At 41.6% G+C, this 17,057-nt stretch overlaps 1 protein-coding gene across 4 annotated transcripts in view; it reads right to left on the reverse strand.

Moving 5' to 3' along the window:
- KIF6 (kinesin family member 6) overlaps nucleotides 1–6,089 on the reverse strand; it is a 428,173-nt gene extending 422,084 nt beyond the window's left edge. For all 4 annotated transcript variants that reach the window (XM_060403167.1, XM_042236762.2, XM_012100599.5 and 1 more), the window contains exons 1-2: nucleotides 5,925–6,089; nucleotides 1,596–1,705 (exon numbers count right to left, since the gene is read on the reverse strand). In XM_060403167.1, coding sequence (XP_060259150.1) covers nucleotides 1,596–1,705; nucleotides 5,925–5,990 — 176 coding nt within the window. In that variant the 5' untranslated portion in view covers nucleotides 5,991–6,089. The remainder of the gene's footprint in view (nucleotides 1–1,595; nucleotides 1,706–5,924) is intronic.
- Nucleotides 6,090–17,057: the final 10,968 nt, after the last annotated feature.

The raw sequence follows: 17,057 nt of genomic DNA on the forward strand, positions 1-17,057 counted from the left end.
ATTGTGGTATTGTGGAGACAGGCCTAGCCCTGTTGTCATTAAGTCATAGCTAGTAAGGTATGTAGCATGCTTATACCAGTGGGAGAATGCCACCTTCAGAAAAGTAAGTTGTGTATTATAACGCTACTCCTTAATGGACAGAATACAAGGCAATGAGGAGCCACAAGGACAAGTTAGACCTACCTCACCGTGCAACCATGGGCTAGTCATTCTGCTGTGCTTAGTGTAAAAGGAGACACAAGACAAAGACGGGGTGGAGGTGGCGGGAGAGATAACCATGGTAGACATAAGGGGGAAAGCGGTGAAGACCAAAGACAGTCTTTATGAGACAGTCGTCACCATCATCATCTCATAACGAGGAGGGAGGAGAAATAAGAAGTAGAGAGAGAGAAACACAAAAAAATATCCGAGGTGGTTCTATCCACAGGCAAGGGCAGGAACAGTCTCAGATTAAGGCCCATGCAGAGCAGCCTAGAGAGGAACACAAGAGAGCAATTAGGACGCCTTCAGCAGGACCATACATAGTCGCTCAGTCATCTCCGACTGATTGTGATGCTATGGATTGTAGCCCTCCAGGCTCGTCTGTCCATGAAATTTTCCAGGCAAGAATACTGGAGTGGGTAGCCATTCCCTTCTCATTTGGCCCAGAGATTAAATATGGGTTTAACTTGAGCTCAAACTTCTCCAGAAATTAAAAGTGTGGATTAAAAGAAATTATGTCATCTGGAGAATAAAGACAGTATGGAACAGCCATAATCTCCAAATTCAAGGCCTGTCTACTAGAAGAGTATTTGGACCTAAGGCACTGATGACAATCCGGGAGTGGCTGAATGTTGCTTGAATCTTGCAGTTCAACTGTGCCAGAGAAATAAAATGCAACCCATAAATATGAGTATATATGTAATTAAAAATTTTTACCAGACATATTGTTTAACTGAAATGAAACAGGTGAAATTAAATTTAATAATATATTTTAGCACAATATATTCGACATTTTATCACTTTACTGTGTAATTAATATGAAAAGAATTATTGAGCTTTTTTATATTCTTTATTTCTTAGTAATCTTTCAGAAAGATATGTCCCATACTCACAGCACATCTCAATTCAGACCAGTTCCATTCGAAGTGCTTAAGAGCTCCCCATGGTGAGTGGCTGGTACAACAGACAGTACAGGTACAGAGTGTACGTATGCACATGTGAGGTCACTATACCCTTTAGGCTATTAAGAAAGCTCACCTATTCAGCATTTAGACTGTTCCTTAAGTTGTCATCTTTAATAAATTTTAGCCATGCATTGAACATCCTATAAGTGGGCCAAAAAGGAAAAAGATAACACTTGATAAACAGATATAATTTTTTTTAAAAAAGGGTAGGATCTTACGATATCCTGTTGGATACAGAAATATACCCCCTTTTTAATTCTGGGCACAGCAGTGAAAAGACAACTTGAATTCTATTTACTAGATAAGACAGAGAACTGTACTACATTCTCCCCAAGAAATGATACCAATAATTTCACCGTGGATATCAAAGCAGGACAAGAGTTACTTCAATAGTAAAATAGAACTGAAGAAGAAAAAAGGAAAACTTACTTAAATCTGTAGCTTTCTCGCTTATTATTCACAAATCCGTCTGCCAAATCACGAGGTAAAATGATTTCCAAGCTAGGTGTTAATTTTTCATCTTCATCTATGGAATAAATCTGCAAATATGAAGACAACAAATGAATATAAAATGATAAAATTATGACTTGAACAATGACCATGTTATTATGACATGCATTGTAATAGTATTTTAAAAACTGTACTTTTCAGATAAAAAGTCATAACATAGCACAACTTGGATAATTTTCCTGTTTAAACTCTGTGCACAGTCAAACAAATAAATGGAACTGAACAAAAAGTAAAACCAAATCAATGCCTGATCAAAGGTCAGATCCTCTTTGAATGATCTAATACTCAAATGTGAGTATTTGAGTGTCTTGTCTGTCTCCATTGTTGAGAAAATAATAGCCCTGACAACAACATACTATCTAAGTATTGCTTTGGAATTATGGACCAGAAATTAACATTTTACTACAACCAATAAGCATTTCTCAGCATTTACAAAATGCTAGACACAGAGATGAAAGGCCTGGGTCTGAGCCTTCTCAGAGAGCTCACAAGAATGCCCTAATTCAAATTATGTTCAAAGAAGCCCGAGTTTCCATGAGACATTTAAGCATTTGATAAAAGACATGTGGTTTCAAAAGACACATGTAATTCACGTCTTTGATGTCATTTTTTAGGTTCTCCTCCCAGCTCAGCCACTAATTAGAAAATGACCTGAGAGAAATCACTTGACCTCTTTAAGCAGATAGGGAAATGAAGGGTCTTAACCAACCCCCTTTACAACTGTAATATTCTGATTCTCTTCTTGGTTATCTACCCCTTTACTTATTGGCCAGGAAAAGCAAGAGTCCAGCCTATAAACAGATCATGGGGAATAGACAGAAGTCTACAATTTGATGTCCAAAGACCTGGGTCTAACACTGATCTCAATTTACCGGCTGTGTGACCAGTCACCACTTTTAACATCTCAGTACATACATAAGATGAAGAAAACAGAATCGCCTCCATTATAAGATTGCTGTGGGGATCAAATGATGTCATGGAAATGGAAGCATTTTGTAATGCACCATAAAAAACGTTAGTCATTAGGTTTAGAAGTTTTTAAAAAAGACTTCTTGTCTTTCACCAAGAAATAAAATTCTTTCTAACAAGCAATACTTCCCGTTTAAGACCCATTTAGATGCTTGATTATGGGGGGAAAGTCATATTCTGAAACAAGTAAAAAGCCTTCCTAAATCTCCAGAAAGTCTGAATAATTTTCCTAAGCACGTTTTTATTGAGCTCTCTCATTTAAAATGTGAGGAATTCATGTAAGAAAAGTCATGCTGTAAAATAAAATTATTCATAGAAAGTTATGGCATCAGGTCCAAGGCGTTCTGGTTAGATTTCCTCAAGAGACATTTAAAAATTATATTCTATAGGGCACTACATTGTTTTTTTTAAAAAAGGTTAATGGTTAGACAGGTGAGTGAAAAGGGTGAGTAAGACAAAAAAGCGTACAGGAGTGAGGGATGCCATACATTTTTAAAAAACCGTAACAGTAGTCAGAAGACAAAAGGGGCCAATAACTATTAACAGAGTAGGAACAGTGACTTTCCACTCCTCTCATTAAGCCATGCTTTGAGGCATTAAGAAAAACCCACAACAAAAAAACCTGTTTAGTCTAATAGATTGGCTTTCTCCCGTTAGTCATAAAAATACTTGAGATGGAGCTGGTCTCTAATAGGAGACAATTAGACCAATGCAAGGATGACTGTGAAGATATTTCAAAATATGCAAAGCACTATGCAAATGGAAAGCACTGCTACTGTTACAATTATCACAGAGGGTCATCTTATGTATCTTTTGATATATTAATCTATAAATTATCATCATTTAATTTATAGTGTCTCAGGGGTATGATTAATGAAGTAACAGAGCCACAAAATGAAGAAAAAAAAAAAAAAACCTTTGAGTCACTCTTAGTTTAATGCTACAAGGAGTATATCTAATCAGAGAAACCACCACACAATCTTTGGGAGCAAAAGTACAGGGTGCTAACAGTGGGATTTCTAAGGAAGGGTAGGGATACACTAATTCAAAACTTGTTCATCTGCGTGCTCTGATTGTTCTGTAAATGGCATAATGTTGTAACTCAGTAAGAATCTGGCATCATTAAAGTACAATATGATACCTAAAAATATTTCCTGGAGTAGCAAACAAGACACTCCATAGAATTTCACGGAAGAAATGCAAAAGAAAGCACATTTTAAAAATACAAACATTGTACTTTAAGGAAAGAAGTTCAAGCTAAATCCAATGTTCTCTATCAACCCACCACCCCCCCCCCCGAAGGCCCACCTCTATCCATCCTGTCACATGATCACATCCAAGCACCTGTTTCTGAGTGCTGAGTCAATATAGACAGGTTCAGTATTTTTAGCTAAGAATCTGGGGGTGGGTGTGGGGGAAAATGTGGATGTGGGGGCAATTTTCATATGTGATATACTTTAAAAACCTTGTAAGTGAATGTAAGAGGAGAAAAAATGGGAAGATACTCAATGGTTGTTTTCCATATGCTATATTCCTTTAATTTTTTAAATGCCACACTTAGACTGTTTTTATGCATCTTTTCCTAACCGTATTCCATGAATGAAAAGACTGAAGATGAAAACGATGACAAGACACTATATTCTCCTTATTTTAAATATATAAATTTACATGAGGCAAATCCTAAATTATGAGCTGCTATGATGCTACATGGACTTCCCTTGTGGCTCAGCTGGTAAAAAATCCACCTGCAATGCGGGAGACGATTCCTGGATTTGATCCCTGGGTTGGGACAATCCCCTGGAGAAGGGAAAAGCTACCCATTTCAGTATTCTTTCCTGGAGAATTCCATGGACTCTATAGTCCATGGGCTCGCAAAGAGTCAGACACGACTGAGCGACTTTCACTTTACATGATGTTACACGGGCTTCCCAGGTGGCTCAGTGGTAAAGAATCCACCTGCCAATGCAGGAGACAGAGATGCTAGTTTGATCCCTGGGTCAGGAAGATCCCCTGGAGAAGGAAATAGCAACACACTCCAGTATTCGTGTCTGGACAATCCCATGCAGAGAAGAGCCTGGTGGGATACAGTCCATGGGGTCGCAAAGGAGTCAGACATGACTTAATAACTAGACAACAGCAAATGTTGTTACATATATACATACACTCTTTTTAGATATGGAGTAGAGATAAAATATTGTTAAAAATATACCCATTCCAGAGACTCATGAATATGACTCAGATAGCACTTGCCTATATCCTTATTTTCTGAGGCAGAAAAGTTATGTCCCAAAAGCTTTGGAATAAAAAAATCCTTAATTAAAATCAGGGTTCTGCCACTCACCAGGTGGCTGGCTGAGCCAAATTATTTAACTTGTCTGAGACTCAGCTTCCTCATCTATAAAATGAGGAAAACATCAGCTTCGAAGGGTTTTCATGAGACACAGGGATAATGCAGACAAAGGATCTAAGTCCCTCCCAAGGAAAGAAAACAATGTTTTGAGACATCTGAGGAGCATTCAAAGTATTTCTGTTCAGAGTAGGATCATGCCTTAGCCTTCTTTGTACACTTCTGAGCTTAGCATCCTGGAAGAAATGCCTAATAAATGCTGTTAATGTTCTCAGAATAAAAGGTTTGTATATTCTTTGTGTACGTCGCATAAATATCTGTTTACATCTGCAAGGAGTGTATGTTGACGTTTATGTTCAGAATGACAATATAGTCAAAAAACTCGAAGGGCCCACTGTGTAAGAACCACCGTGTAGGTTTTGTGTGTCTCTATCTGTATCTATCATGCGTATCATCTTAGAGGGTGTAGACACGTATCTCTGGCTTGCACGTTTTGCCCGAGGGTGAAACAGAAGTTTGAATGCACCTGGGTGGGCAGAGCTGCATGACTGTTTTCGAGAAAAGTGCAATAAGGGCGCACAGCTGAGGCTAGTCTATGATCACGCATACACGCAGATGTACATGTGCGTGCACGGGTCTGCAGCTGCGTGGACACGTGTGTCCCGGAGTACGCAGGTGGTTCTGTGCAGGTTAATCCGGGTCCGCAGGTCTGTGTCGGGTGGAAATGGACTGGGTGTCTGTCCGCGCCCCCTGAAAGCAATGTGTTGGCGTCTGTGGGCTACTCGGGTGCCAGAACCGAGTGTGCTGGACGCTTGGCCGCATCCCGCGTCGGGAGCCGAACCCCTCACCCGGGCCGGGGACCCTCGCGTGCCGCCCCTCCCCCGGCCTGAGAGGCCCCGCCGCGCCGGCGCCCGCGCTGCTCCGACCCGTACCCCTTGTTGCTGCTTCCGGACAGTGGGCTTCACCCTTGCGAAAATTTGGATCGTCTGCTTCACCATCTCCTCCTCGGCTCTTGCACTGACCCTTGACCTCTCTCAGGCACTGGCTCCCAAAACTTCTGACTCCCGCCGCCTCAGGCAAGCCATAGCCTTGGCAACAGTAACTAGGGACTCTACCCATGGAGCACCGCGTCAACCAGGACCGCCTCCTCTCCCTAATTGGTTGCTGACAGGTGGGAAGGCCCGGAGGGAGGGATTGAGGGCGGGGGCGGGGCCGAGGACGGGGCGGGGCCACGCGGAGAGAGCTGCGCGTGCGCGTGATCGGTCTGGCACCTAGCTTAGAGCCAAAGCTGGCCTGGAGAGTGGTTAATGGGATGACAGTCGTTATGCCTTGCCCGTTCTTTAATCCATTCTTTCTCTCTGCCAACACCTCTTTTTAGCACTGAAGTCGTTCTTGTTTTTATTATTCATTCATTGAAAAGATAGCACTTGATTTGTGACAGCAATGTACTGTCTGGGGATTCTGAGCTAAGCAAAATCTTCCTGTGCTCCCTTGGAGATTAGAGTCTGATGAAGGAGACAGAGTTTTAATGGGAAATCACAAGTTAAGAGGGGGTAAGACCGAGTCCTGTGGAAGGGCACCTTATCTAGTTCTGTTTTGGAAGAGGCCAAAGAGTCGGACACGACTGAGCGACTGAACTGAACTGAACTGAAAACTGGAGGAAGGGGGACTATTTTTCACGCAATAGTCCTGTCATGAAAGGATGGGTTCTGGTGTGCACTGTTGGTGGGAATGTGAGTTGGTACAGTCACTATGGAAAACAGTGTGTATGGGCCTTAAGAAATTAAAAATAGAACTGCCATGTGATTTGGCAATTCCACTCCTGGGTATATATACAAAAGAATTGAAATCAGAGAGATAGTTGCACTCCCAAATGCACCAGAAATATTAACCAAGATATGGAACCAATCTGAATGCCCACTAATGGATGAATGGAAAAAGTAAAATGTGATATATATATATGAATATTATTTTATATATTATGTTTTATATCTATAATGGGGGTATATATATTATTCTGCCAAAAAAATAAGGACATCCTGTCATTTTAACAACATGGATGGAACTGGAGGGTATTATGCTTGGTGAAATATGTTGGAAAAGACAAATACTGTATGGTCTCGCTTACATGTGGAATCTAGAAGAGTTGAACTCATAGAAACGGAGAGTAGAATGGTGGTTTCCAGAGGCCAGGAAGTGGGGGAAATAGGGAAATACTGGCCAAAGGGTAAAAGGCTCCAGTTATAAGTTATGGGGGCTTAGCATACAGTTTGGCAACTTTGGTTATATATTTGCTAAGACAGTAAATCTTAAATATTCGTTAAGAAAAAAAGAATTATGTGAGGTGATAGAATTGCTGACTGGCTTTATTATGATAATCATTTTATAATATATGCATGATCAAATTATCACATCATATACTTTAAGCTTATATGTCAATTGTATCTCTGTAAATATGGTTTTTCCAGTGGTCATGTACGGATGTGAGAGTTGGACTGTGAAGAAAGCTGAGCACCGAAAAATTGATGCTTTTGAACTGTGGTATTGGAGAAGACTTCTTGAGAGTCCCTTGGACTGCAAGGAGATCCAACCAGTCCATTCTGAAGGAGATCAGCCCTGGGATTTCTTTGGAAGGAATGATGCTAAAGCTGAAACTCCGGTACTTTGGCCGCCTCATGTGCACGTTGCCAAGGTTGCCAACATGCCAATGTTGACTCATTGGAAAAGACCCTGATGCTGGGAGGGATTGGGGGCAGGAGGAAAACGGGACGACAGAGGATGAGATGGCTGGATGGCATCACCGACTCGATGGACGTGAGTCTGAGTGAACTCGGGGAAGTGGTGATGGACAGGGAGGCCTGGCGTGCTGCAATTCATGAGGTCGCAGAGAGTCGGACACGAGTGAGCGACGGAACTGAACTGAACTGAAATCTGGAAAAGAAGTAAATAAGAAAATAATAAAAAGAAAAGATGGAGTATTCAAAAGACACTGTTAACCCACGAAAAGTTGTTCCACATATATCCACCAAGATGATACATGTTAAGAAAACCACAGTGAGATATTGCTACATGCTTATCAGAATGACTAAAATTAAAAATAGCCACAAAACAAGATGCTGACAAAGATATAGAGAAACTGAATCACTTATGTATTACTGGTAGGAATGTAAAGTGTAAAACATATTATAGATAATTATACAACCACCCTAGAAAACCGTTGAGTAGTTTCATACAAAACTAAGCAGCTATTATAAAATCCAGCATTAATACCAGAGAAATGAAAACATGTTCACACAAAAATCTATACATGAGCATCTGTATGGCTAAGTCTCTTTGCTGTCCAACTGAAACTATCACAGTATTGTTAATCGGCTATACTCCAATATAAAATTAAATGTTAACAAAATTCAGGAGACCCAGGTTCGATCCTTGGGTGGGAAGATCCCCTGGAAAAGGGAATGCAATCCACTCCAGTATTCTTGCCTGGAGAATCCCATGGGTAGAGGAGCCTGGCAGGCTACAGTCCATGGGATCTCAAAGAGTCAGACACAACTGAGTGACTGATACTTTTACTTTCTTTCATTAAAAAAAAAAAAACAGACAGAAACTATTACATGAGTGTTCATAGCAGCTTCATTCATAGTAGCTCCAAGTTAGAAAGAACCCATATGTCCTTCAACCACTGAATGGCCAAACAAACGGTGGAATACTATTCAGCAATTAAAATGAAGAAATTACTGATACATATAACTACTTGGATGAATTTCCAAGGAATTATGCTGAGTGAAAGGAATCAGACTCAAAAGTCAAATACTGTATGATTCCATTTATATAACATTCTTGAAATGACAAAATTATAGAGATGGAGAGCAGATTAGTGGTTGCCAGGGGTTAGACAGGCAGAGTGGGGGGAGGTGGCTGGGGCTATAAAAGGATCTTTGTGACGGATTGTTCTTTATCTTGACTGCGGTGGTCACAGAAATCTCCATATGTGATAGCAGCACACAGGAGGAGACGCATGCACTCACACGCACTACATATAAACAGCTGAAAGTTTAATAACATTGGGTGCGATGGACGGATTGAATCAACGTTCATTCCTCAGTTATAACATTGTACTCTAGTTATGCAAGATGTTACCAGTGGGAGAAACTGGGGAAAGAGGATGCCAGATCTTTCTGCATTATTTCTTACAATTGCATGTGAATCTACAAGTATCTCAAAATAAAAAGGTTTAAAAAGAAACTCTTAGAGAATGAAAAGGCAAACCACAAACTGGGAGAACAGTCTTGCAAAACACATACCTGATAAAGGACTTGCATCCAGAATACTCTGAAACTCTTAAAACCTAATAATAAATAGCAAAACAAACTACCCTATTTATTCTTATAAAGATTTAAACAGACACTTTCCACTATAAGGGTGACAGATACATGAAAAGATGTTCAACACAATTATAATGAAATAAAAATTTTAAAACACAATCAGATACCATTGCACACCTTTAACAATGACTAAAAAGGAGAAAATAAGTTAGCACTAACAAGAACTGGCGTGGATGCAGAGCAGTTGGAACTTTCAAACATAGCAGGAGAGGATAGAAGATGGACCAGCCACTTTGCAAAACAGCTTTTGAGTTTCTTGAATATAAAATTGCATATATACTTACCATGTAACGCAGCAATCCTACACCTCAGCATTTACCTAAGTGAACTGAAAACTGATGTTCACACAGAAAGGTAAACAGGAATGATTATTGTGGTTTTACTCACAATCGCCAAAAGCTGGAAACAAAGCAAATGTTCTTCAACTGCTGAGTGGATAAACAAACTGGTACGTCCACATAATAAAAAGGAATGGACTGCTGATGACTGTAACAACGTAATTGAACCTCAAATTTATAATGTGAGTGAAAGATGCCAGACTCAAAGTTACACCCTTTAAAATTCCATTTTTATGACACTCTGGAAAAAGCAAGACTATAGGGATAGAATCACTGACAAGATTAGTGGTTACCAAGGGCTGGGGGTAGGGAAAGAGATTGACTGCAAATGAGCATGGTAGTTTTTGGAGGGTGATGGAATCATTTCACATCTTGATTTTAGTTTTGATTACATGTACAGTAACATGTTAAGTAGTCATAATCGGATGTGCGAGTTGGACCGTAAAGAAGGCTGAGTGCCCAAGAATTGATGCTGTTTAATTGTGGTGTTGGAGAAGACTCTTAAGAGTCCCTTGGACTGCAAGGAGATCAAACCAATCAATCCTAAAGGAAATCAATGCTGAATATTCACTGGAAGGGCTGATGCTGAAGCTGAATCTCCAATGCTTTGGGTACCTGATGTAAAGAACCAACTCACTGGAAAAGACCCTAATGCTGGGAAATATTGAAGGCAAAAGGAGAGGGGAGGCAGTGCTGAAGATGAGATGATTAAATAGCATCACTGACTCAGTGGACATGAGTTTGAGCAAACTCTGGGAGGTAGTGAAGGAGAGGGAAGCCTGGCGCGCTGCAGTCCGTGGTGTCCAAAAGAGTCAGACATAACTTGGTGACGGAACAACAACAACATTACTATGTACATTTGTCAAAAGTCATAAAACTATTTATATACTTAAAAGGGTAAATTATACTGTATGTAAACTAATTTAAGAAAAGAAAAAAAAACGAAAAATAGAGAATGAGGAATAAACAGGTGGGGCAATAGCAAGGCTGGAGAAGAGGAGAGAACCAACTATGAAACAGATTTTAAGAGTTTTTTTCACCTGGTGCTAAGTGGAAAGGAAGAAATGACTCAAGATTGGGCTGTTACATTGTTTTTATATGTTGGCTCTTGTGAATCATGCTGCTGGTTACATGTGGATGCAGATGTCTCTTCAAGATACTGGTCTCATTTCCTTCAGGTTTATTCCCAGAAGTGGACCAACCTTGGAGAAGGCAATGGCACCCCACTCCAGTACTCTTGCCTGACAAATCCCATGGACAGAGGAGCCTGGTGGGCAGCCATCTATGGGGTCGCACAGACTCAGACACGACTGAAGCGTCTTAGCAGCAGCAGCAGCAGCAGCAGGACCAACCTTTGTCCACCCAGAAATAAATGGTCAAAGGAGTTGTGGCGTGTGTATATACAATGGACTATTATTCAGCCATAAAAAGATGGAAGTCGTGATTTGTAATAACATGGATGAAGGTAAGTGAAATAAGCCAGACAGAGAAGGACAAATACTGTATAGTGTCATTTATATATAGATTTTTTTTTTAAGTCAAACTTAGAGAAACACGGCGTAGAATGGTGGTTACCTAGGACTTGGGTGGGGTGGGGGGTGGGGAGATGCTGGTGAAAGTTTCAGTTATAAGTTCTGAGGACCTAATGGTATAGCATGGTGACTGTAGCTAATAACACTCTATTGAATACTTGGAATTTTTCTAAGAGGATAGATCTTAAGTGATCTCACCACAAAAAATTTAAAAATAGCTATGTGAGTGATCGGAGAAGGCAATGGCAACCCACTCCAGTACTCTTGCCTGGAAAATCCCATGGACAGAGGAGCCTGGTGGGCTGCAGTCCATGGGGTCGCAAAAGAGTCGGACACGACTGAGTGACTTCACTTTCACTTTTCACTTTCATGCATTAGAGAAGGAAATGGCAACCCACTCCAGTGTTCTTGCCTGGAGAATCCCAGGGACGGGGGAGCCTGGTGGGCTGCCGTCTATGGGGTCGCACAGAGTCGGACATGACTGAAGCGACATAGCAGCAGCAGCAGCAGCATGTGAAGTGATGAATGTGTTAACTTGACTGTGGTAAATATTCCATGATGTATACCTGTATTAAATCATCCCATCGTACACTTTAAATATATACAATTTTATTTTTCGATTACACTTTAATAAAGCTGGGGTGGGGGTAAAATTGGGCAGTTGGGTGCAGGTACTCACCTGGACAGGTAACATAGATTAGAGCAGGAAAGAGGAGCATGAGGAGTCAAGGACGTGCTTAATTTCAAGTACCTGTGGGACATCCGTTCCTAACTGGATAAATTTTAGAAAGAAGCTATGGCTGAAAATACGGACTGGGGAGTCATCCCCAGGTGTTTGTTTGTTTGTTTGTTTTTCCCCAGAAAATGATCTAGTTATTCACAAGGAAGAAGGCTGCAAACCTTACAGTTACGGGTTGGCGGTGTAAGCAGGGCTGCGCAGGAGACTGGAGGAGCAGCTGGAGTGATGCTCTGAGCGAAAAAGGCAGATGCTGTAGCATGCAAACCGGGAGGAGAGGGCACTTAAGAAGAAGGAAGTGTCCAGTCGTGTTGGATACTAAAGAGGACGCCCTGAAAAATGTCCTTGCGGTTTAGCAATTAGAAGGTCACTGGTAACCTCGACAGCAGCTTCAGGAGAGTGATGGGGTCAGAAGTCAGATTACAGGAGGCTGAGAAGTAAAGGGGAGGCTAGGAAGTGGAGGCCGCCGAAAGGCTACCTTCCCAGAAGCCGGCAAAGGGTTGCAAAGAAGCAAATCACAGGGCGAAAGCTGGAGGAACATGGGGGGAGGGAAGGGCCTTTTGTTCGTATGTGAGGGGGTGAAACCAATAAGGAAGGAGAGGTTGAAGGTGTAGGACAGAGAGAAGATGATACGTGTTTGCCTCAGGTGAATAATGGGCATTATACCAAGAGTGCGATGTAAGAGGCCAGGAAGCCAAAGGCATTCCAAAAAGCTCATTTTAAGTGTTGAATCATGGAATTTAGGTTGGTTAGAGAGGTGAGAGACCTTTGACATGGAGGAATGTCATGGAGGAATGTCGTGAGTTTCAGAGAGAGAGCTATGGGTGCCACATAAAGAAAATGGGCACGTCTTGTCTTGAGTGATCACCCGGCCACATGATCAAATGCATTGATGGGGAGGAAGTGTGTGTTCAGATCCTGCTTCTCTCATACCTAAGGGTGTGATATGGGGTGGATTATTTATGTTTTTAAGTTTCATTTACCTCATCCAATACATGAGGGTGGATTGGATACTAAATAGCTATGTCACTGAGTTGGAAAGATCACATGTGGACATGAATGTAAAAACACAATTCTAGGGTGAATAGAGAATGCTCAGTACCCAAAAGATTCTGACTTCTGAACTGAATTCTTTTTTTTTTTTTAGTTTTTATTTATGCCTTTATTGATTTTTGGCTGTGCTGGGTCTTTGCTGCTTTGCACAGCTGTTCTCTAGTTGCGGCAGTCGGGGCTTACTCTCTAGCTGCGGTGCCCAGGCTTCTCATTGTGGTGGCTTCCTTTGTTGTGGAGCGTGGGCTCTAGACGCTTGGGCTTCAGTCAGCGTGGTGCGTGGGTTAGCTGCCCTGAGGCATGTGGGATCTTCCTGGACCAGGGATCTAACCCATGTCCCCTTGCATTGTCAGGCAGATACTTAAACAATGGACCACCATTAAGTGCCTGGTCTGTATTCTTTTGATTGTAAACATCTCCTCAAGAGTTGAAACGTCAACATATATTTATGTGTAGGAGATACCTCAGGGATTACAAACTTGCATCTCCTGGGCCCAGACTGATGGAGTAAGCATGTCAGACAGATAGATATATGACAATAAACTGCAGTCAGGTGAACTGGAAACTAAGTGCCCCCAACTAAAAGCATTCACATTTAAAATGGTTAAAGCACAAGGCTTCCTAGATAAAGCACAACTATGGGTCCCCAGCTTGCAACCTCTGTTTCTTTTCCTGGTATAACCGTCATTGGTAACTGGCAGGCCCAGCGCCTCTGACAGGTTTACTTAAATCTCAAACAGATGGTTCTAATGAGTATTAAATAAGTTTGGAGATTAAATCCCCAAGTTACAATGTCTTTCCCACAACCAGAATGATACTTGGTATTATTATTTGCACCTTATCCACTTGCTTAAATGTGGGAATTAAGATCCCTTCAAATTGTTCAAAAGATTCTTGAGTTCTGCAGTTGTCAAAACAACGTATAATTGCATAGGCAAATTAGCCAAGGTTTAGAAGCCTCAAATCTGAAAGAAATTAAGGCTGTGCCTGAAATGAATTAGTCTGTAAGCAAGTTAGTTGGGTTTTGTATGTTTGATTACATGTTTTTTAAGAAAAATTGTAACTGTGACCTAGTACTAATTTTCGACTAGCTCTTTAGCTGTTGATACCACAACTATAAAATGCATTAATCGTCTTTGTAGGTCTGAAGAGGGACCAGTTAAAATTTTAGGGCTGGTAATTTTGATATTATTGAATACATACATAAAATTATCTAGCTGAAGTAAACTTCCCCTTCTGTTTTATTCAGTGACTTTGTGGGATTTATGATGGTCTGTTCAAAAATCTTTCACTGACATAGCAATCCTCTTTTGTATCAGATGAGCAAGCATGTTCAGACAGAGGTGGTAGGGTCCCCACAAATGGGACAGAAAACATTTGATGAAGATCTTCTCCCATTAACTTACTCCAAGGGGCAAGACGAGGAACCAGAATTTTGCCGCTTACTAGTTGCTGTTGTTTAGTTGCTAAGTTGTGACTGATTCTCTGCAACACCAAAGACTGTAGCTCACCAGGCTCCTCTGTCCATGGAGTTTCCCAGGCGAGAATAGTGGAATGGGTTGCCTATTGGTAAATAGCATTGTTAATAGAATAAAAAGTCAACCAATGGAAACTCTCTCTCTACTCTCTTGAAAGCTGCTCTTATCCATAATAAGAACTCAAGAATGTGTTTGGGGATGAGGGAGAGGATATCGGGCATGATTCCTTCATGACTCCTGAGTGTCCCTTACTGAGGTTTCCGTGGGAAGGAATTGAAAGCCAGCGAAGAAAGCATATTTTCGATAGTGGATGCTTTTCTTCCTTAAAATCCCTTTGTCAGTTGAGCTCTTGTTCATCAGTCTTATGAGTGGTCAGTATGGTCCTTATCAGAGAGATCCACTCATACCTGGCAGAATAAAAAAAAATCGTTTATTCCCTTGTTTCTGAATCAAGTGGAGAATACATAGGGCATTTTCTGGTACTCATTAAGTGCAGAAGAATAACAACATGCCATTAAATTGCAGAGTAAGTATACCACAAAATCTGTAATATATAATTTCAAGCAAGGAATTTTCTTTTGAGAATACGTTCAGCTAATTTAAAGCATAACTTCATTAACATAACCATCTCTGCATACAGAGCAGAGTGGAATTCATAAAACTTTACCAGCACTTGGGTTTATAAGCTCACAGTGGGAATCGCCAGGGTTGGTAAACTTGCAAGGCCTCTCTTTTCCTATCAGACAGTGGATGCAGATTTGCAGCGTTATACTGGGACCTCTCTCGGGTTCATCTCCCTCTGGCTCAGAGGCAGAGGCCCCTTTCCTCCTGCTTTGTCTGATCCTCTTCCTGCAGCTCTCCTGGGGCTCTCCCTGAGCGGCAACATCAAAGTCATTTATGGCTGGAAGCTGGTGGCCAGCCATATGGAATTACAGCCCAGGCTCTCGCCGGATTACAGAGTGTAGCATATGAACCAAATGACAGTGCCATGGCACAGAGGAAAGGCTGGTGAAGCCTCCAGTTTTGAATGGAAAATATGACTCTTTGTGTATTTATATACAGGCTCCTCATAAACAACCTGAATGTTTCACCAACATCCCAATGAAGCAAGGGATGGGCTGAGTTAAAAATAGCTCCAGAATGCCTCTCTTCTAAGTAAATTACCCACCCTGTCCTATCTCCTCTGGGTGTTTACTGTAACATGTTTCCCTGCATATTTCAGAATTCGAGAAATGCTTAACAGCACATAACGTAACTTAAGACTTAAGAAAATGGCTCTCATAGCAGAGTTTCTTTATCTAATGCATTATTTGTTTATTTGACTGCATTGGGTCTTAGTTGCAGGACATGAGATCTCTCACTGCAGCACACAGAACTCCCTAGTTGTGGAGCAAGGGTTCAGTATTTGTGGTGTGCTGGCTTAATTGTCCCAGGGCCTGTTGGAGCTTAGTTCCTCAACCAGGGATTGAACCCACATACCCTGGATTGCAAGGAGGATTCTTAACCACTGAACCCCCAGGGAATTCCCTCATGTGTTACTATTGCCACAGAGTCCAACAATCCAACTTACCCGTCCTGAATCTAGCTATTAAGCCATCTCATGTACCTGAATATCTACTTCCTCATCCCCTATTTGCTTCTCAACCCCTGCCGTGTGGCTTTCATCCCCCAGCACTCCACAGAACCTGTTTAGGCTTTACAGCTCCAGAGGGATACCTTTTTGTGTGTACATCCTGGAATTACAACGTGATAGACCAGTTGTCCAGGCTTGACCTTAGCGTTGCTCCCTGCTGCTTCCTCCCTTTGAGATAGCCAGCTTCCAAGTCCCAGTGATTGTGACTCCTACACCGCTTTTGTCTCCTTCTGGTCAACTCCATGCGTGCTTCTTATTGCCTCGATGTGACTCTCCATTCTTTGTGACAGTTAGCAGAGGTCTCCCAACTGCTCTTCTTGCCTGTAATCTTGTTCCCCCCTTTATTTCATAGTCTACACCTGCTGCTGGATCATCTGTATGAGGTGCAAATCAGTTCACGTCGCTCCTTGTTTGAAAACCACCAATGCTTCTCTGTTACGAATAGAAGAGAGTCCAAAGAGCCTTCTTAACCTGATCCCAAACTCTCTTTACGTCAACTTCGCATCCCTTATCATGTTCCCCACCACTACTCCCCTGTCCTTCTAATCCAGTCACAGATTTCCTGCAGTTCCCAACATGCTATGCTTCTGCATGTCTCTGCGCCTTTTTCTGTGTCGTCCCTACTGTTTCCAGTGCCCTTTCCACCTTGCTCCTTGAGAATACTCAACCCTCCTTTCAAAGACCCAGCTCAAATGCCGCCTGCTCTGTAAAGGCCGTCACCCTCAGCTCCCCTTGGCAAAGTTAGTGACCCTTTTCTGTGCACCAACATCTTATGTGTCCCTTGGTAATAGCGTTCATTGTCCTGTCAACATTGCCTGTACAAATCTGTCCTCCATTCGTGCCAAGGATTATTTAAAACTTCAACTGTTTCCTGCTTCTGCTTCTGTATTCCCAGTGACTAATAAGGTTTTAC

The sequence above is a fragment of the Ovis aries genome, chromosome 20, assembly GCF_016772045.2.
Source record: "Ovis aries strain OAR_USU_Benz2616 breed Rambouillet chromosome 20, ARS-UI_Ramb_v3.0, whole genome shotgun sequence".
Lineage (NCBI taxonomy): Eukaryota > Metazoa > Chordata > Mammalia > Artiodactyla > Bovidae > Ovis > Ovis aries.